General features: G+C 44.2%; 1 protein-coding gene across 1 annotated transcript in view; it reads right to left on the reverse strand.

Moving 5' to 3' along the window:
* Positions 1-1778: 1778 nt before the first annotated feature.
* Glut4EF (Glucose transporter 4 enhancer factor) overlaps positions 1779-21431 on the reverse strand; it is an 87388-nt gene continuing 67735 nt past the window's right edge. The window contains exons 6-8 of the mRNA XM_089084276.1: positions 12958-13058; positions 11293-11557; positions 1779-11187 (exon numbers count right to left, since the gene is read on the reverse strand). Of these exons, the coding sequence (XP_088940402.1) occupies positions 10975-11187; positions 11293-11557; positions 12958-13058 (579 nt within the window). The 3' untranslated portion in view covers positions 1779-10974. The remainder of the gene's footprint in view (positions 11188-11292; positions 11558-12957; positions 13059-21431) is intronic.

Consider the following 21431-nt stretch of genomic DNA (forward strand, 5'->3'; position numbering starts at 1 on the left):
TTGTCGTTAGATGTCTATTTGCTTGTTCAACAGAAGTTGCAACAGAATGGAAATCTTACAGCCGATCGCCTTGTCCCTTAATCATTACTTTGCGTTTCAATGTACGATGAAATGTTATTCGAGCTTAATTAAAATTCTTGTTAATCTTGTAAAAAATTAATAAGAGTACACTAATAAACGTGAGTTGATTTTCTCTCCGAGTGATCGTGAAGTGCGATAAATGACAATAGATCTCAAAGCAAAAGTTCAATCTTGAAAAAGAAAATTAATCATTTTTAATACATATTCTTTTTTATTTGTAAATTATAATTACGTTTTTTTATCTCTAAACACACATCGTTTCGTTCAAACTCACGACACTCTCGGGCATTCAACTCATTTTGTCTTAATCGTTAATCCTTTCATTTCACTTTACAATAATCCATCGCGATGTTTCTTGTGCTTAAGCGGGACGTTGAAACTACCGTTAATCCGTCCAAAAGTTATTTCTTAAAGCGATTAGGGATGGGATCGTCATTGTTTTACAGAGAACCGCAGAAACGAGATGACATTACATCTCGTAACTTCAATCTAGATGTATATTACACATTCTTTTAACACGACTGGCTTTTCCTAAATTCTCTTATGAACAATATAAAAGTTCACAAGATGTCGTAAAGTCGCCTAAAAAGCTATTGACATTTTCACCTTGTGAACTCTCGTAGTGTTTCGATTGACATTTATAGAAGATGTGTAAAGGCAGTACTTGCATAAAAAAGCTTTCGCGTGAATCATACGATGTTACCTATCGGATATTGAACGAACTTAAGAAAAAGGCTCGTATGTGAAAAGCTACTAAAAGTATGTTCTATTAATTATATATATTTCAAAAATAAAGTATAGCGGACAAAATTAATTCTTGAAATTGTAACAGAGTGACACGTACTTATGGAAACAAATTCGACCTAAATCATGTTTTTATTCAAAGAATGATGCCATTCACTGCTTGCGATCGGTCAATGAAAAAAACAAATTTCAATGCACATCATCGTTTTATACACATCGTTAACTCTCCCATGCATTTGATCCTAGTATGAGCAAACAAGTTCATTTTACATAACAATTACATATTGTCTTTCTGACTGGTGTAATGGTCTTCGTTTGAAATCTTTGAAATGCCCCAAACAATGAGAGCCACAAAGTGAGAGGCAGAGAAATCTATTTGTTCCTATGAAATTTTGAATTGTAAAAAAATCTGTAGTACATTTTCCCAGTTATTCGTGAGCTATTCTAAGAGAGGTGCCTCTGTAGAGTATTTGGCATGTACAAAATCGACTCGTGTCTCTTAATGTTTGTCCCTTAAAAAGATCTTTAAATTACCGTTATATATTGACTTCGAATAGGGAGATTATCTTATACTTTCGCAATCGCTAAACGACGATTTCTGAAAATTAAAATAGGTACAATAGTATGAGTATTCAAGATACCACAGAGGATATCTGGAGCAAACGTTTATTATGAATTTTCATTTCAACCATTGGTGCATGAGAAAGTTCAACGATATCCTGAGAATTTTATATCGCTATTAAGTAATTTTGCCGTAAACCATATGGAAATCGTAATAGCCGTTTTACATCTACGCAAAGTGCGACAGCAGGGATGTACGGGAGCAGGAATGTTTTTTTTTTTTGCAAGAGTCGCAAAAAAATCGGTTTTGCATTGTCAATAATTTCACATTCACGGTAGCGGCAAAACCCGCCATCGGCGATGCAGGAGATAATCGATTCAAATACTCATGCTGACCTTCGCATAGATTTTATTACGAAAAGTTGCTTGGCGAGATAATGATTTCTTAGCATAGAGACAGAGGGACAATTCTTCGGAAAAATACAAAGTATATCTTTGTTCTTTTTCTTTGTCTTTGTTTCAAACGAAACTGTAATCATTATATTTATAAACCCAGAATATTCGCCCGAACCTCGGGACGCGCAGGCGAAATCTCTGTTCTCTCTCGTCTGTTCGCAAAAATCTTAAAGACATTCGTCGTCGAAGGTTGCGCCACGAGACTCGGCAAATCGATTAATTCGTCGACGAAATGAAGAACGGACAAGTCTGAATCGTTCATCGGCGGCAAAGTATTCTATTGTCACGTACGAGTATGCGTAGTGGGAGTATGCGATCGTAAGTGCTATCAGCGACGTAACTTGTAACTTTCGCAAAAGATAACAATTGCGCCGGGAGAAAATTGACGTGAGACTCGTGCCGTGAGATGACGATACATTTCCGAGCCGCGAAAACTTTTAATAGAGCTCTAAAAAAATCTTTTTCTTTGTTTTCAAATTTTCAAATTTACCCCTCGTCGTTCCGGATACGTGAATTACTTTCGTGAAAAATTTCCAAATTTCCAAATCTATCTCGTTGCAAGCGCGGGATCGGCGGCGCTCAATTTCGCGGCACGAATCTTTACAGATTCCCCGTGATACAATGATACTAACTATTAATAGTTATTAATTGATTAATAACCATTAAATCGCGCGCGTGCGACGCGCGTATTGCGCGAGACGCGCGTTAAACGCTCTCGATGCGATGTGTACAGCGAAAAAAAAAAGAGAGAGAGAGAGAGAGAGAGAGAGAGAGAGAGAGAGAGAAAATATCAAATCTGGGGTTTTCTCTAAAGGAGCTTGCGCGACGACTTTACACCGTACAATACACTACCTTGCTTGTTTTACGTTATATACACGGATTTCTCTTTTTTTTTTTTTTTAGCTGTACGGTACGTTCTCTATATTCAGTTAACGGCGGTGCAGTTATGCGGTTCCCCGGCCTACGGCCGGCTACAGTGATAAACTACGCTACCGGCTTAATCATACGCGCCGGAGAATGCCAGGTTTTTCGCAAGAAGGCAATTTACAGCAGTTACAGCAGTTACAATCTTGGCGTGCGCGCGCGCGCGCGCGCGCGCGCGTCCTCGCTTCCTATTATTTTTTTTTTTTTATTTTACTTTATTCTCCTATACGGTATTCGGTTAACATACTTGAGACGCTACTATTTAGGTTTCTTAAACGGTGCGACAACGTTTTCACTCGTCGGCGAGACAGACGCTAGCTTGCAGGGACAGACGTTTCGAAACGACTCCGCTGAGGATCCTCCGCGCGGGATCCGGGATCTCTCTCGACACTATACACGAACACGATTTTATCCCTCGTACCGAGTCGTCGCGCGCACGCAATTCGCACGCGCGATTATTCCCTTTTGTCCACCCCCACCGATGTAAATTAAACTTGTCTCGGTTTAAATTTACCTCTATCTTTTTTTTTTTTTTAATTTTTTATCTTTTTTCAATCTTTCATGAGTTAGACAGGGAAAAGAAGGTAGGTTAAATCGAGGTTAAGGTTAATCTACATTAATAGAAATGGACAATTTATCGTAACGTATGCGGCGCACGGGTTGTTCTTGTACTTTGTTGACTTTTGGCGGCCGCTTCGTTTTCTTGAGACGTGCACGCGCGCGCATGCGCGCGCGCGCGCGCGCGCGACTCGTATACACGCTCGGACAAGAACAAGAAACTTCGACGAACGGATAAAATACAAAGATTCGGCAGTATAGTGATCTCCGTGAACGGGCATCAACCCGTGTTGTAAAAGCACGGTCGCGATGCGTTCACGCGTCCGAGGAGCGGCGGCGGCGACGGCGGCGGCGGCGGCGGCGCGTCTCGGGACGCAACGTTTGATTCAACGGCGAGATGATCCAACATTCGCAAGATATGCATTTTCACGTGGCGAATTGATCTCGCGGCTGCGCCCGCGTTGTGCTGCGCGCGCCTCTTCTTGTAAATCGCATAGAAATCATCTACGAAAGAGCTTAACGATCTTTGTAAAATCGCGACTTTGGCGCGCGGACGGGCCTGGCGGGATCGACAAGCTCGCCCCGCTCGCGCGATCCGCTTGCGGATCTGAAATATATATTTATACTCGCGTAAAACGGGTGTTCGAAGTTAGCTATACGCTATGTACGGTATCTAGTGTAAAGATTTACGCGGCGACACGAGAAAATGAAGCTGCGATTATGTCTCATTATGTCGGGCGAGTAGCCGAGGGGTACTCGACGACGAACGGCGATGAACTACCTTTTGGTGATATCTGCACGCGACAGACGCGAGTCCGTCGATGTGTGTGTGTGTGTGTGTGTGTGTGTGTGTGTGTGTGTGTGTGTGTGTGTGTGTGTTGTGTGCATATGCATTGAGCAAGAGATTGCACCATTGTGAGATACTACGGCGCATATCCGAAAAAAGAAAATAACGGAAACATAAAGTACTCGTTACTACAAAATATCGCGGACTTGCGATGTATCGTCTGGATCGTTCGCGCGTCGATTCAAAAAATCCGACGTCTTAATCGAGCAGCGGGAAAATTACCTGACGAATCTGGAATACAATTTTCGCGATCACGATCCTGACCGAGATGAAGATCAAGACGCGCGATTGGCATCGTCTTTTTTTTTTTCACGCCTTCTTGCTTCCTTCTTTTCTTTCAAATATCCAAGTTTTCGCGTCGATCCTCCGTACAAGCAAATGTATGTTTATCAATGTAAGTAAATCAGACGAGTTCTTGAACAACTCTGCCAAGTTTGCGAAACGCGTATAAATATCGCGCGCGTTCGTGCGATCACAATTTTCAACGTGAGAAAAAGAGAGAGAAAGAAGATCACGTAAACTCTTTTAACAGTGAGATGAATCAATAACTTGATGTACTTGATTTTGTTAGATAGCTTTATTACGATGTCTCTTAACGATAAAATTTACACTTAAACGTAATCAACGTGTTTGCGTCGTAAATTCTCAGTCATATACGTTAGAATAATCGTGTGTGAAATAATGCGACATAATCACAGCGTTTATAATTGTACGCATTATTGATAAATAGAAGCTTCTTTGCAACAATTATACGCGGCGATTATACGGACATTAAGAATGATTAGGGTCGCTGGTTGCACGTCTTGCGAGATTGTTCTGATCTCTCATGGTCTGCTCGATGTTTTTAGATCACTCCGAACGCGCGATCCATCCAGAAAGTACCCACTTAACGCGCGGGGCAATATATATTTAACGGTTCATCTAACGTAATATTAATAAAGATTTCGCGCTTTAACAATTACTTAACATACGGTGAGTGACGCTATCATTATGTTAAGGGTTAAGATGAAGATGACGACGACGATGAATGCAATAATAATTTTTAATAATAATTAATAAAAATTAATAATAATAATAATAATAATAATAATATAATATATAATATATAATATATAATATAATATTAATAATAATATGTCTTCGCGTTGTACGACCGGCCGAGCGCGAAGAAGCCAACGATAAAAGCCAAGTAGGCTAAATACGAACTTTTCAAAAAAAAAAAATCACCCTCCGTTAAAAAACATCCCCTCCCGCGTCGCGTACAGCAGATTCTACCGTTCGCGTCACTAACAATTTTCTTCACGATACAATCTGAAGTACGGCGACGCCGCCGATCGGCAATGGAGCTCGGCCGTACATACTGTGTGAAAAAAAAAAATTACACTTCATTAAATCGATATGAGATCCGTTTTGGTATGATAATCCCGGCCATTAGCTTTCTAACCTGCGACATAAATCCTTCTTTCGGTATCTCGGCAAACGTGCTGGACAGAGCTTCGTATCGGTAATCATCTCTCCCCTTCCCACCCACCCTCTCATCCCCCCGTGCGGAGCGATCGTTGTGTATCGATAGGGTATTCTCTTCTGATCCCGAATAACGGGATGATCCGTTTCCACCCTCCGGCCACACAATCGCTCGCATAATGACTGGCCCGCCCGTCGAATCGATCGAAAGCCCGATATTGATCTGATTGGGAATCGGGAAATTCGTGATGATCACCGCAAAAAAACATACACACACACACACACACACACATATATATATATATATATGTGTGTGTGTGTGTGTTTTTTATATAATTTATATATATATAAAATTTATATATATATAAATATAATATATATTTTATATATATATATATATATATTTTTTTATATATTGTATATGTGCACATGCAGCAGCTGACTTCGTGAGAGGAAAGAAACGCGATTTCCGAACTCGATGTATCGGGTTCCCGAACGCGAACGCTCCGGTCGATCAACCGATGACAAGATTCATCATCCCGAGCGGGTCGACGACGGGTCCACGTTGCTCGTCGCCGATGGGGATTGCTTGTCTGGTTTAGTAGGCCGCGCGGCGGATGCGATCGCGACGCGCGATCTCGAGAAGTCCGGTCTCAGGCTGCCGTACTAAATTGCCGCGGTGCAATTCGTCTAATGTATATTACACGGTGTCCCAAATCACCGCGACGGCTCGTCGCAGCGTGAGCTTTAACTAAATATTGACATTAATATCGCGAGATAGAGAGATAGAGATAGAGATAGAGATAGAGATAGAGATATATATATATATATATAGAGAGAGAGAGAGAGAGAGAGAGAGAGAGAGAGAGAAATATTATTTTGTAACATTCGGTGTTCGTCAGTCGATCATCCAGACCAAAGCGACGGATGGACCGTGGATCGCTCGTTTCGATCGAGGCGATTTGAAAACAATGCAAAAAGAGAATGCGTCTCGACAGAGGTCGGTCGCTTTGGACAAGACGACGCGGGGTGCTGTACGTTCTGTACGAAATAAACCTGAGGTATCTTTAAGTCTGTAAAGCTTTCGTTACGAATGTTTGAAACTCCTTGCCCGGTTTCAACCTCGCCCCCTCCCCTCCCCACCTCCCCCTCGCCTTTCCCCAACCCCCTCTTGCTTCGCGTCAACGAGATTATTTTCCCTTCTCGCAGAAGAGGAAGGGAAGGGTTCCTGTCTTTCTCGCTTGTTCTTTACACAAGGCGCGAGGGTGAATCAGAGAGAATATTTGGCATACGTAATGGCACAGTTAATGAACTTGTACTTGTTTAAACATTCGCGAAGTGCCATCCCACCGGATCGGTATTGTCCGCCAAAATTCTCTTCAACGCGATACTCCTGTCGTGAGACACTCGTCGTCCCAACACGCGATCTGTCGTTTTGTGTGCACTGTGCAAAGTGGGATCAACAATAAATCATACGAATTTCTGAGAGACCATCGGAAATTTATTGCTGCGCGCGCGCGCGCGCGCGCGCGCGCGTGTGTGTGTGTGTGTGTGTGTGTGTGTGTGTGTTTTGCGACGCAGAGATACGATCTCGCGCCGCATTTAACGAAGTTGGTGGAAGTTTATAAGATTATTAGCTAAGAGAATTATTGAATTATTATCGCGAAATGTAAAGCGATCCCCAACGCATCATTTGCTGTTTCGTGAATTGATTTTTGTTTTGACGCTTCCTTAAAGTTCGGTACACTTGACGTCACATATGTCTTCACATCAAACGAACTTAGATTCGTGCGTTTATGATTACGTTGATCAAAAAATTTAAAATTATTCTTTTAGTTTCAGCTTTCAGCTTTCCTTCAATTTATAGCTATATAATTCATTATTTATTTCTTAATATTCAAACTTTTATCAAATATTATTTTATTAAATACAACCCTTATATTGATGTAACTAATTTGAAACTTAATCAGAATGAAGCCATATCTGCTGCCAATTGTACGTTCAAAGACATGATTAAAAATATAAATAGAAAAAATGCTGAAATTTAAAGAAGAATTAGACATAAAAAAATTGTAATGATAAAACTATATATAAAATTTATAAACCTTGTAAGATTTTACAAGTAATTTCTCTTCGGTATTAAAAGTTTCAATGTTATCGCCGCACTTGTCAATATTATATGTACAGATCGCATAGAATAAAATGACAGCAGAAAAGTCATATTAATAATTAAGTATTAAATGATAATATCACTTTTTAGCAGTTTCCGTTTGCATATTGTCCTCGGTAAATTGTGTCTATATAATCGAGCGTAACAATTTTGACAGTAATAAGAAACCTACATGGACGGCAATTACTCTTTATGCTATCTGTAACGGTATGTCTTGTAATTCTATCTTTCAAGTACTTCATAACGACTTTTATACATGATTGCGAATACGACATTACGAGTGTAAAAAATTGACGATGATCAAGATTTCAACAGCACATCAACTCACATGAACACTATAATTATTATTTGAGTAAACACATAAAATAGAACAAGTTTTTCGAATAGATTATTCGAATTTATATAAAAAGAAACAAATCTTTTCTGTGCGACGACAACATTGCGTTAAATAGCAATTGTTAGTAGTAATTTAAAAAAAAATCATGATTTTATTTTTTAAAAAAGTATAGATAATACGATATGATATTGATAAAAAGTCGGGAAATACTGACAACGCGATGCTTTTGAACACAAAGGTACAAATCGAGAATTATCGATCTCTTTCCGAGGTATACTCTCGAATCATTCATCGAGTTTGAGTTAGCGCAATCCATCAACAGAATTGACACTTATTATACTAATAAAATCCAAACCTCCGTGTCTTGATTATTAATAAACAACAGCAATATGCTAATTCTTAATACATTATGTTCATAATTATAAAAAAAACGAGAGACTATACAATATACGTAATATACAAGTGACATAATATACAAGATATAATTATACTAAATATACAAGATAATTATACTAACGTACGAACAACGAAATTGGAAGAAACTTTTATTGACGAGTGTCGCTTTTTATGAAATTCTTTTAATATAGCATATGTTGCGACATCTCACCGATTTTCTTCCATCAAATATGAAATATTTTTGTCATTTATTGCATTAAAAGTTTAAGGCTCCTTACTCCTCACACCAGCTGAATTCGACTACACAAAAACGTAAGAATATATAAAATTTTTTTGAATTTTATATACATTTAATTATTAATTTTTTAATAAAAAATTTTAATTTAACAGTGCAACATTTTATATAAAGATAGTTAAAATAATTTTATAAATAGTATATTTAACATATACGAAATTTATAAATAAATATATATATATATATATATATATATATACATATTGTTTATACATGTCTACAAACAATAAGTACATATACACATAACATAAGTAACAATTGTATTTTAATCTATATAATACGAATTATATTCAAATAGATTTTTTTTGACTTAGAGAAAGTAAGAATATGATTTTCGAAAAAAAGTCGAAAATTCGTTTCGACATAATCCAATCGATTACGATGAAAGATCGGGAGCCTTTAACACTGAATCTTTTCAGAACACGAGTTGCACAGTTTGTATCATGAAATTCGTCAACGTATAAAATTTGCAAAAGTCTATTCGTTATCGTTACATTAGAAAAATTATCGAGATCAAATGTACTTCGAAATAATCGATTCGATAAATCATCCCGCGAACGGCCCAAAGTGAGAAAGGAGCATGAGTGAAGAAGTGTAAACTATATAAATGTGATGTCATTTTTCTTCGCGCGCGCGACGTAAGTATGGTATATGTAAGTATATATATATATATATATATATATATATATATATATATATGAGATATGTGTGTACGTGTGTGTGTGTGTGTGTGTGTGTGTGTGTGTGTGTGTGTGTGTGGTGTGTGTGGTGTGTGTGTGTGTGTGTGTGTGAATGTACGATCTGGAGCGAAGCCTTCATTAAATCTTAGATCGATCGATTCAACTGCGTAGCCTACCCCCAATACGCGCGTGCAGCTCCTTTGTTGGCGAACACGGTCTTAGGTCGTCAGAAGGCTAACAAGGCTAAGCCCGATTGTATACGGCGACGCATGCCGTGCACAACATATAGTGCCTCTTTAACGCGCGAAAGAGAGGCTTGAACAACAATTTTTTTTTTTTTTGAATTATTTATCTGGCAGTATAATTGGTGTATAAAATTTTGGTTTCCTCTTTTTTTTTTCTCCTCTCATTTCTTCGCGCCTTTGCGCTCTCCTGCTCGATTCGCGGCAGATCCAATAAATTTAGATACAATATCACAATTAGCAGCTCTGTACCACGCGAGACTTACCAATCTTGCTTGTCTGCGTTCGTTTTAGCATTGAACATCGGGTCAGACCGAGCATCGATTCGCCGGTCCTCCCTTCGTCCGTTAGACTCGATCGCTCGTTCCCCAGGGATCATCGTTCTCGAATCCCTGAGGATTCGACGCGGCGCCTTCAGTTCCATCATTACCGAGAGCGCGTTAACGTTCGCGCTCTTCGGCGGAAGAAGGAAGATCTATTGCAATGACCTAAGAGGCGGTTCGGGAATCAGCACTTCGAAGAACATGCTTGCTCGCTCCGAGTGCGAGTGCGTATCTCATTCGTACCGAACCAAAAGGTTCTCTTTGTCAGGCGAGATGGGAGCGAGTGAGTGCAACAATGGTTTTGAGGTCGCCTCGCCCCGCACGCCGGTTATTCGCTATCTATTAATCGAAAAGTCCCTCGTTGCGATTAAGGGACCCGGTCGGAGTTTGCCAAGTGCAAAATACGAACGGGCGGAAGTCGTTCAGATAAATCTTACGTCGTTAACTTCCTCTATGAGCACTAGAAAGATGTTACATCATGCACGAATATCGGATCTTTAGAACTATCCGTCAACTGTAATAATCGCGAAAGTGACGTGCCTCTTCGAAACTCGTGCATGTCGTCTCGGAAAGATTGACAGAAGAGAATGAGATGCTACTTTTACGAGTTTCGCATTTTGCTCTTTCATCGGAGAGCCGTTTTACCGGCACGTACATACGTGCTGGAATAACTCGTAGGGTAACCCCCTTTCGCTAGAACCGGCGGATAATTGGCGGATATTTCGCGCGTTTCTTATGCTCCGAATGTGGGGAGTCTTTTTTTTCAACGCCGGTATCTTCGACGGTGATTGGCATTTGGCAGTTGGTGTTAACGTTCAACGTAGCATTGGCAAACTCTGGGGTCGACTCGACAAGGGTTTCCGCCCACGGACGTACGAACGGGGCGGACGCTTGGCCTAGTCGCTGCAGAAACGGGTGCAAGCCTTCTTCCACCTGCACTGAGTGCACCAGAGGTCACGTGCATCCATACCGTAGATCTTGCGACACTTTTTAACGTCGCTGCGAGTTCGCCGCGGGGAGGACGGCTTGCCCGTGGACGCTGTCATGTTCTGTTGATGACACGCCTGCAATGGCCGCGGGGATAGTTTGATGTGTTTATTCGGCGTACCCTGAAACACACACACACACACACACACACACAGGAAGGAACAAATTTAGAGCGGGAGTCGTATTTTTCACGGTACCGGTTTACAGTCTACCACGCGATTACCTACCGGCGATTGCGAGATCGTAAACGCGTTGCTCGGCTCCCTGACACCGACCATTACGTTCTCGATGTAGTTACTCGGGGCGGGAGTGGTCTCGAGACGGAGCTGCTTCTGGTACTCCGGATCCTCGTGCGGCGGTCTCGCCATATCCCGGTGAGACATCGTAGGAGGTGAGCTCATGTGATCCGCGGCAACTTCCTGGTAATAGAACTCCTCCTCGTGAACGGACATATCATCCTCCTCGCTGTCGCATCCCTTGGACTTCTTTGGACTGCAAATCGAAAACAATCTCAGTTCGCTATTTATTTCTTCACTTTTCTACCTCCTATATTGGGCACGGCAAAATTTCAAGCTGTTTTTTCTTACGGTAAAATATTTTAAGCCGTTATTTTCTGCAATTTAATTTTCCTCTCCCCTCTCCCGTCGTTGCTTTTCTATCTACATCATTTCTCATTGCAATTGATACATTTATTTTATTTATTATCTTAATGATTTTGATCGATTTTTTTATATTATTCTTTTTTATATTTTTTTATTTTTTTTTTTATTATGAACAATACGATAAATAAATTGAGCAATTTCTTGGCACGTGATAGGATATGTATTGCAATTTACAATTTATGATAATTATTTAGCAGTAAATATTTAGCATTCGATACATAGCTTATTGCTAAGTACTTTTGTCTAAACGATCGAAATTACATTTATCGTTTACCATGAAGAATATTCGTAACGATTTTATTATATAATCTATCTATAATCCTTGATATTTGATTTGATTTAAATATGTATAGAATTTAATTTATTAGAAGAATATGCGATTTACGAAAGCGTGTGTACACGTTTGTATGTATAAATACACACACACACACACACACACACACACACACATTTATTTATTTATTTGTTTATATTTAAACAAATATATACAAATATATACAGCAATAAACATAACTTCTATTACCTTATCAACAACAAGCTTCCATTAGCATAACTCATTAATATTTTTTATCTTTATACATTACCTTATACATTGACATTACTTGTATTTTTATTAGTATTGTTATTTTATTTTCAAGATTTTATTTCAGGTATTTCATACAAGTAACTTTAATTATGTAACATTTACACTTTAAGCATAAAAAAATATTTAAAAATTTTTAAATGCATCGTTGCTAATCTGAGTCGTCAACACGCAACTTTAATATATTTCTGCTTTTTTATGTACATTATATCATGTGACTCTTGAACTCAATTTTATTGTATTAAAATTGTAATAAAATTATTATTGTTGTTATATTTCGCCAATGCATTTATAAATAACAAATCTATCAATAAAGAAAAATTGGATTATCGCAAGAAGAGAAGAAAATTAGAGATTTACGAAAACAAACAATCATTTTATTTTATTAAAAATCCCCGGTTTTATCAAAAATCCCCGAAATAGTGTTATAAATCGCAGTTAATTTTACAAGAGAGTAGTTGCAAACTCTATGTATTACAGAGTACATATTAGCGCTGACGACACTGATTGTCAGCGTCCCGGCCCATGGAAAATATTTAATGTCAACAACTTTTTTTTCCCCGGTTGCGAGCTCAGCTTGACCTCGCGCGCGCGGCCTCGTAATGCACGCGCAAGAAGCACGTATTACGTCTAAGGTATAAACTTACCCCAGATGTGATTGGCGCACATGTTCCTCGATACACGCGACGGTCGCTTTGATTTCCAGGCAGCCTGGCCAAGTGCACTTGAAGACCACTGCCGCATTCGCCTGAAAGCAGAAAGGTGATGGGGCCATGAACAATCATCGATACGAGCGGTGTGCACTGGATGTGGAGATTGACTGGACTCTGCGAACGTCTGAATTTCGCGAAAGAGGACGAAAGGGAACGGGATAACGGACGACTGCGATTTATTTTAACAAATAATTCTGTCGTACGTCGTCCCGTAATGCACCGATTGGTGCGCCGGGATGCACTCGCGCGTGAACGCACGCTGGCGGCAGGGCTGCTTTAACCATCGAGTTGAATGGACAGTAGCCGTTGATTAACCACCCTCTGAAACGCCAAACGTGACATTTTCCGGTGATCTAGTTCGCCGTTCAAATAAATAATTGTTCCTTTTTTATTTTCCTAGTTAGGAGTTAAGTTAAGTTCTTTCTCTCTCATAAGTTCTCTCTTCTCAATTAAGCCACTTATAGATAACGCGTCCACTTATTAGAATAAATTTTTAAGTTTTGTCTCTTTATTTTACTATAACGCCAATGCTGTGTAATTCATCGGAAAAAAATCCTCCGTTTGACATCATCCCGGTATTGATGTCATCTTCAACATTTCTCCGTAATTATTTACGTCTCTTTGTATTTCAATTGTCATCAAGCGGAATCATTGTCTATGCACGATTGCGACGAGACATCTCACTAATTCGCAAGCGTCTTAAGACGACCCTGCGTCGGAGTCACGCCAAGCCGAGCCGTGCCGGAGAGGAAAATCGATGCCGTGCCGGCAGCCAGCGGCCGCGCCGCGCGCACGTTTCTTTGTTTACATCGGCCAGCGCTGCGCCGCGCCGCGCCGGTCACGACGATACGGTCACGTGGTATTGATCGCGAGGAGAGCGAGGAATACAAGCCCACGCGGTCCGCGATGATCGCATGTTTGAGCGCGAAGGATGGCGACGCAACGCGAAACTGGCATCTCTCACGAGCGAGCGAGGTCTCATGTTCGCGTGCGCGCGCGCGCACGTTTCCATCTTCACCTGTATGTAATCGCTTTCTATCCGAGTGACGATTACCGTGGACGATACCCGGATCTCTCTTATCCCCGGATGCGCGTTCAACGCGGATAGAATGACGATTGTACCCGTTCGTCCGCCCAAAGGGGATTTGGAGTACATTTACGAACGGATTAGCCGTAGCTTTAATCATTTGATGGCATTTTCAACACAGCTACAACGACTTAAGCGTAGACGGTAAATTGAGCGCTGCTGTGGAACGGACATTGAAATCGGATTTCAAAGTTTTATCATTAATGAGTTTCTATGTTTACTCAAATAATAACGCATACCGAAAATCGATCTCGCCCCTTTCTCAGTATTACTCCGACTCGTGTGGGTCTACGAATTTGAGGATGCTGATGCAACTTGGCGAGTATCGGACGTGGCTGATCACTTATCAACGGTCTCACGATCGTTGAGCGGTGAACACACGCAACATTTTCCAACATAACGGCCTGAACCAAGAAGACAATCATGATCTCGTTAATGCGCCGCGATGAGGGACGCCCCATCAAAGCATTCCGGATTAATAAGCCGTCGGGCCGCGGCGAAAATAATTCCTTTAAGTACGCATTCGCGCGATAGCACGTCGCCAGGCCGTTTGGTCTAAGCTAATGAGCGCATGAATATTTACGAGTGACTTTAACGACTGCACTTAAGACACGATCTCGGAAACCGCACCGCATCGCACCGCACTACGCCGCATCGCGCCGCGCCATACCGTAGCGGCAGTCGATCGCTTCCCTCAATTTTGCGCGGCTCGGCTTACTACGCGCTATTAACGCTCGCCTCTTTCGATTCTCACGCGGCATACCGGGTGTCGTGACGGAATGACAACGATGATGAGAGAGCGACGGGGTTGATAAGCGGTCGCGCGCGTATCGCGACTGAAAAGACGCGCGCGTGATTTGGAGCGGCGGGAGGTTTCCGTAGCGGGTTTTAAGGGTCTCCCTAGTGCAGTGACATCAGCTTCGCCGAAACGGTACACCGGGGAGATATAACCGGTGTGCGTCGCACGATATATACCGGGTGGCGAAAGAACGGCAATCAAGCGGGAGCCATCAAGCGTTTCGCGCGCGTATCGACGAGCGTCCGAAAAAGACAGCGTCTGACAGGTGACGACGTGTGCCGTTTGGGAGGAGGCGGTTCCGACGATTTCGGGAGATCCCACGATGGTCATACGTGACATCATCTTTGAAACGGGTACAAATGGCGGGTACACGCCGGAACGGCGTACGCCGCGGCACAGCCATTGCCGAGGTCACAGACCTTCTATGCCGGTCGGCAGGCAACGCTCTCCCTTTGCCTTGCCTTGCCCATGCCTCTCGGCGTTGGTTTGGCGTGTTCCGGAGAACTTCGCAGCAGTCCTTCTCCCTACTATCCTTCCCCCTCCCCTTCTCCGCGACCTTTAGAATACGACGCGGTAATACCAATGGCATTAGTCTAGAGGGCACCACGTGTCCCGGTGAGCATCTCGCGTGCGCGATAGCGGCCACTGATCGGTGCAGATTTATTCTCTTGGATATTCTATCCGCGCGAAAGACAATGCGCCGACAAGTATGACGATATATTTTCCTAAGATCAAACATATGTCATATGTAGCATTTTTTTGCATCCATAACATTACTACAGAAATCGTGGATGTAATCGATGTTGTTTATCAACACGCGGGATTATTGCCGGGATTTATCATCTTCACGCATGTGTTGACTAACTGTCCTCTATACCGGGTGTCCGATAATAAACCAGTAAATTCGAAACGATGATATTCTGTAATGAAAAATGGGACGATTTTGTTTGAGAAAAAAAAAAAAAAAAGAAAAAGACATCAGGACGTATATATCGTCAAACGCTTATTATTATCGAACGCTTCGTATTGTGCGCACACGCACCATGCGTGACGCGCGCTAGACACGACACGCCAACGTAAAATTCGATCGAGGGGAGGACGCCTTCGCAAACGTCCGTGAGGCACGGCACGATCGCGAGATGAAAATCGGCCGTGCTCCCGATCCTTTTCTCCGCGGCGTAGCAGCAAAAGCGCGGCGCAGATCTCGCGGTGCCAGATCTCCCGCGCATTCGCGTGTGCGCGAATATCATCGCGCGCTCCTCCGGACGCGCGGGGATGAGTAAGCCGAACGCGGGGTTGCCGCGGTGCGGCGCGGAACGGCGCGGCGCGCGGCGTTTCGTGGGCGCATCGCGTGCGATACGACGTTGCCGGCGGTTAGAGATAGCCGTGGCCCGTTGGGGATGCATACGCATCGGTCGGCCGCATCGGAGAGCGCGCGCACCGGGCGGGCATCCACCCCTACCGGCGCTCGTTCGCGCGGAGTCGACCGCGCGTCTCTCCCCCTGCGCTCTCTCACTACTTTTGTGCACTGCGCAACGACACGCGCGCGCGCGCGCGCTCGCTCGCTCGCTCGCTCGCGAATCCGCCTGTGTGTGCGTGCACACGCGCGCGCGTCCTTGTGCGTGAAGATTCGAAAGAGGAGCGCCGTACAAAAATTACGCGCACGTGTTATCCCGGCGAGACGTTCCCGCGTCGTCATCGTCGCTCGGAGCACTTTGATGAGCGACGCGTGAAAATTGTTGTTAAATCGTTTTGAAAACGGAGACGCGGCCGATGAAACGAACTTTCGTGATTCGCCCCGCAGGAATGCGCTGGAAGTCAACGCCCCGAAGTTCGTTAGAGTGAATGGACCTCGGAATCGCTCGTGCGTGCGCGTTCTTTCGAGCGAAAAAACTTGACTTGCAATTCTATTTTCGCACGTTTCGATTGTATTGATGATTAATCATAATTCGCTCACCTACACACCGGCGGCACGCGGACCCGATTACCAAGGCCGTTCTTGCATGCGTTCTTGCGGGTTACAGCCTCGTCGCGTAGCGTGTTGCTCGCAAATCGAACGTTACGCGTACGGCACCGAGAGAGCGCGAGCGCAAAAATCGATTCCAAACGCTACGACAGCCAGCTTTCCACGCGGCCTCCTCCCGCTAGCTTTCTCCGCATTAGTCAACTCATGCCGTGTCGAGCCGCCGGCTATTGCACAAATGTTGCGCGTGGCAGGGCTATATTTTCCTATACGTCACTACCTTTCCCACGACTACTGAGATTTTCACATGCAAACCGTTTTCCTCTGTTGAATCGTGACGAATGTATCTCACCAACCTGGACGTATCAATCCGGTTGTTTAATGTACAAATGCTGTCGCGAGTTCTGCTACTTGAACAAAAAAATGCATCATCATTTATATCCTTTCTGCCGGACGCAACTTGAAATATAAATATGTATCATGATGCTGATTGAAATACACAGATTTTTATTTTCGTCTCATTTGCATGAAAAAAGGATTAGCAGCTTTGTATTTAATATAAATTTCCAGACGTTATCGCATTGTTCGTAAATAACGATACTCTCTGAATGTACCGTTCCGTGTACACATCCTGACGTCACTGGCTGCCGACTCTCCGTCAATCCCCATTTCGGGACCACGCCGTCGTTCCACGCGGCGATGGGTTTCACGGACATAGGGATATATCGCAGGAGAGGAAGGAAAGGAAGAGAGAGAAAGAAAGAGAGAGAGAAAGAAAGAGAGAGAGAGAGAGAGAGAGAGAGAGAGAGAGAGAGAGAGAGAAGGAGAATACACAGGAATGGGCGAATAAAGAAGAGAGAAAGAAGGGAAACAGAGAAAGAGAGAGAGAAAGAGAGAGAGAGAGAGAGAGAGAGAGAGAGAGAGAGAGAGAGAGAGAGAAAGCGGAGTCGGAGTCACACCGAAGAGAGGTGGGGAGCCGGGTAACGCCCGGGAAACCAAAACAAACCGGACTTCTGTGTGTTGGCGCGTACGATGCGCGTCGATCCGTGGCGTGTGGTGAGGGTCGGACGTTGACCCTTCGAACACACCGATGCGCCTCACGCACGAAGTACACGGGATATACGGGGTGGCGGGAGAAAAATCTACGGGTTTGTTGTGGGACTTTCGCGTCGTAGCGGCGGCGGCGGCGGCGGCGGCGGTGGCCGCTGTCGCGGCAAGCCGCGATGGCGACGGTGATGGCGAGCGGGGACGAGATGCGGTAATAAGGGACAGAAAATTTCAGAATATGGCCGCGTAGATGCGAAGAGATAGGGAGGAATCTGACAGAGAAACAGAGAGAGAGAGAGAGAGAGAGAGAGAGAGAGAGAGAGAGAGAGAGAGAGAGAGAGAGAGAGAGATAATAGAGAAAGAGAGAAGAGAGGGGATTGACCGCAATGAGAGATGCAGAGCCACGTGTGACGCAGCAGATATGATAAGACTATACGTCGTTGTACGTCGCATGAATGCACCATTTGCGAACTGTGAGGACTTTCGGAAGAGGACAGCGCGAGGACAGATGATCGCGACGTAACGACGCGTCACGTCGGGTAGAACGCACGAGCGGACTCATCTCTTCGCGACGCTCCGTGGATGCTCTTTGTTCTAGGACGCGATCGTGCGAGCGTTCGGCAAGTCGTCACAGCGAACTTATTGAGACGCAAGAGAATACGCGAAGGGGGGGGGCGGGGAGGGGGCACGCGACAGCGGCAACGAAACTCCTCCAACGAAAGAGAGTTTCGGCGATCCGTAGCGATCCGTGACAAACGAGGCAAGGGCGAATAACAAAAGCCCGACCCTTTTTTTTTTTTTTCATTTTCCCGGCGAGCGACGCGCGGCCGTAAAATAGCGAGCTGGAAAAAGCACGCTCAGCTGCGACACGTCGCAGCACGCGATTCGGTGCAATTTATAAGGAAGAACCGAGGTCGTCGACACGGAGGAGAGAGAGACGGAGAATCGCTTCAAATGTTCACAGTGGGGCATGGATGCGCATGATGGTGGGCGGGAAGGGGGACAGTAGGTACCTGTGAGTCACGACGGGACTCACCACCCCGTGTTCGACGTATCTGATTTGCTGCTTTTCATTGCGCCCGGATGATGAAGTAGAAAAAGCTGTTTACCCAGCTAGGGCCTATCGCTTTGGTCAACGTTTATCATCTACGTTCGTTTTTGGAAGAGCTTTAGTTGGGAAACGTATAATCTGCCTACACTTATCTGTCTCTCTCCGAGATAGATGGACATCGTAAACTTCAGAAGCAGATTGCCCTGAACGCGCGGACGCGTTAAAAAGTCATAACGATTTGAGAACGAGATCTATCTGCCACCGAGCGATCGCTGATTTCAGCGTAAAGCACCGCGATCTCTTCGGACAATCGTCTCTGAAATTCGTTCCCGTGCAAGAGCACCTCTCTCTTCGTCCTCGCCTCTCACGAAACAAGAGCAGAGCGAATAAGGATCGTTAATATTTGTATTTTTCATTCATCGAACGCGAGCGATTAAATCGGCAATCGTCCGCAGTTTCCGCCTCTTATCGATATTTGCACTCCGCCAGTGCGTGCTCGAGTGCCTCTATCTTTTCTCTTTCCCCAAAGTACAATGGCGTCTGGTATAGGCCTTTCGGTACAAACGGACGGCGACATAGGCTGTCGCCGATGTTGCAACCACTCAGCCGGCGAATACCAACATTGTTGCTGCGCTCAGCCGCACAAAGGAGTAGTAGTCTCCATATTAAGCTCGAATTTGTGCACGCACGCTCGAGATGTCGTGTGTTCACAATCCGTGGAATATACTCGAACACATATATTGCCCCTTTAATTAATCGCATAACTTTTCCCGCGGCCGGCCGCAGTCCCCATACTTTTTTATTATTATTCGGATTATTCGAGCGACATTTTCAGAACACGTACGAAAGTTTCCAACGTTCGGAGATCTTGCGGCTTGGCCATTGTGCGCTGGACTTTATGAAGGTCAGCGCCGTCGCGCTGAGAAGGCTGCTAAGCGATGGTCGTCCGACGCTCACGAGCAAGAGAATCGCACTTGCACGTGTGCGAGCGGGAGAAGGAGGAGCAACGCGAAGCGAGGGAGAGCGAGAGAGAAAGGAAGAGGCAGAACGGGGCGAGAGAGAAATGGCGAGATGGAAGAGGACAGCGCGAACGAACTGTTGAAGCGGCGGCGCGGGAGGAAGGGTTGCGCTTGCGCAGATACGTTGTTTACGTCGCCGGCTTGCAGCGTGGACGCCGCCGCCGCCGCCGCCGCCGTTGCCGTTGCCGTTGCCGCCGCCGCCGCCGCCGCGGCCCCGCTGGCGTCTTGCTGAAATGGTGGAGGATGCCTGTTCAGCGAGCCCACGGCCGATATATATATATATATATGTTGTGCCGATGGGAGAAAATGAGACGTGACGCCGAATGAGGACGATGCACTTTGCGAATCCGAAGCACCTTGAATTTTCCTAGACCGCATTCGTCGGTTGAAAAAAATATCATAAAATATCTTCCATCACAGTTTCGAGTTGTGATACAACAATGCCATTGTACAGGTTTCACAATCTTGTATAAGTTACTTTTACGGTCTGTTAATTTAATTGGCTTTTAATCTTTCTTTTTCTTTGTTGTCCAGAAGAGACTCTGTATTTTATGAAAAAAATGAATAATAAAAAAAGAACTTGGCACGCCATTAAAATCTCCGGTTGAAGCGTTTCGTGTGAAATATCTGCAAAAGTCTCAGAAAACTGCGAATTCAGCGAAAACGCGGTGAAAGGTAGAAAGTCGTGAGAGTGAGAGACGCGTTATATGTGACAATCGTGAAAACGATAAGCGTCAGTCGACGTCGCTCGTGCGTTCGCGCTGAATAAAATTCACACGCGTAATTTCCCCTCTCTCCTCTCAGAATGTATCATTAGCTGCATTGCGGCACGATTCGTGAGTAAATAGCAATTAAAATGGCTCCGAGCCGATACACATTGAACGGCTGCCGGGGAAAACACAAATTTCCAAATCGCATTATCCTTATACCGCATTTGTTGCAAGCGCGCGATTTAATTTGATACACGTAGAAAAAGAAAAGTGTGTGTGTGTGTGTGTGGGGGGGGGGAGGGAGGGTGGTATGTGTGTAAACAGAAAGAAAGGGAAAGAGAAAATCCCCGAGTGACGAGTAATAGAGACTTTCACGGCACTTAAAATCCGATATCCACCGGCCGCACGCCGGTTTAATTTTGTCCTGCTTTTTTTTGCCCAAGGCCGTGTATCGTCGTTTATGCACACACGGTATTCAATACCGGCGTGGTCGGGCCTCGTTAAGCAATAAACCAGGACCCTTCCTCCCCTCCCCCTCCCGTTCTTCCCCATCCGCCCGCCCGCCCGCCCAACGCGCAAGAGAGAAGTTACTGCCGAAAACCGGTAGTACCGTTCGGGTACTACCGGTACGGCTGAAAATACGATTTAAGTACCGGGGACCGAGAGTCACCGCCATTAATTTTTAATTACGCGCGTCGAAACGGCGCGCTGATACGCTGTTCCGGATGCGGA

Source organism: Pogonomyrmex barbatus, unplaced genomic scaffold, assembly GCF_055798465.1.
Source record: "Pogonomyrmex barbatus isolate J1 unplaced genomic scaffold, ASM5579846v1 scaffold8, whole genome shotgun sequence".
In the NCBI taxonomy this organism is placed as follows: domain Eukaryota; kingdom Metazoa; phylum Arthropoda; class Insecta; order Hymenoptera; family Formicidae; genus Pogonomyrmex; species Pogonomyrmex barbatus.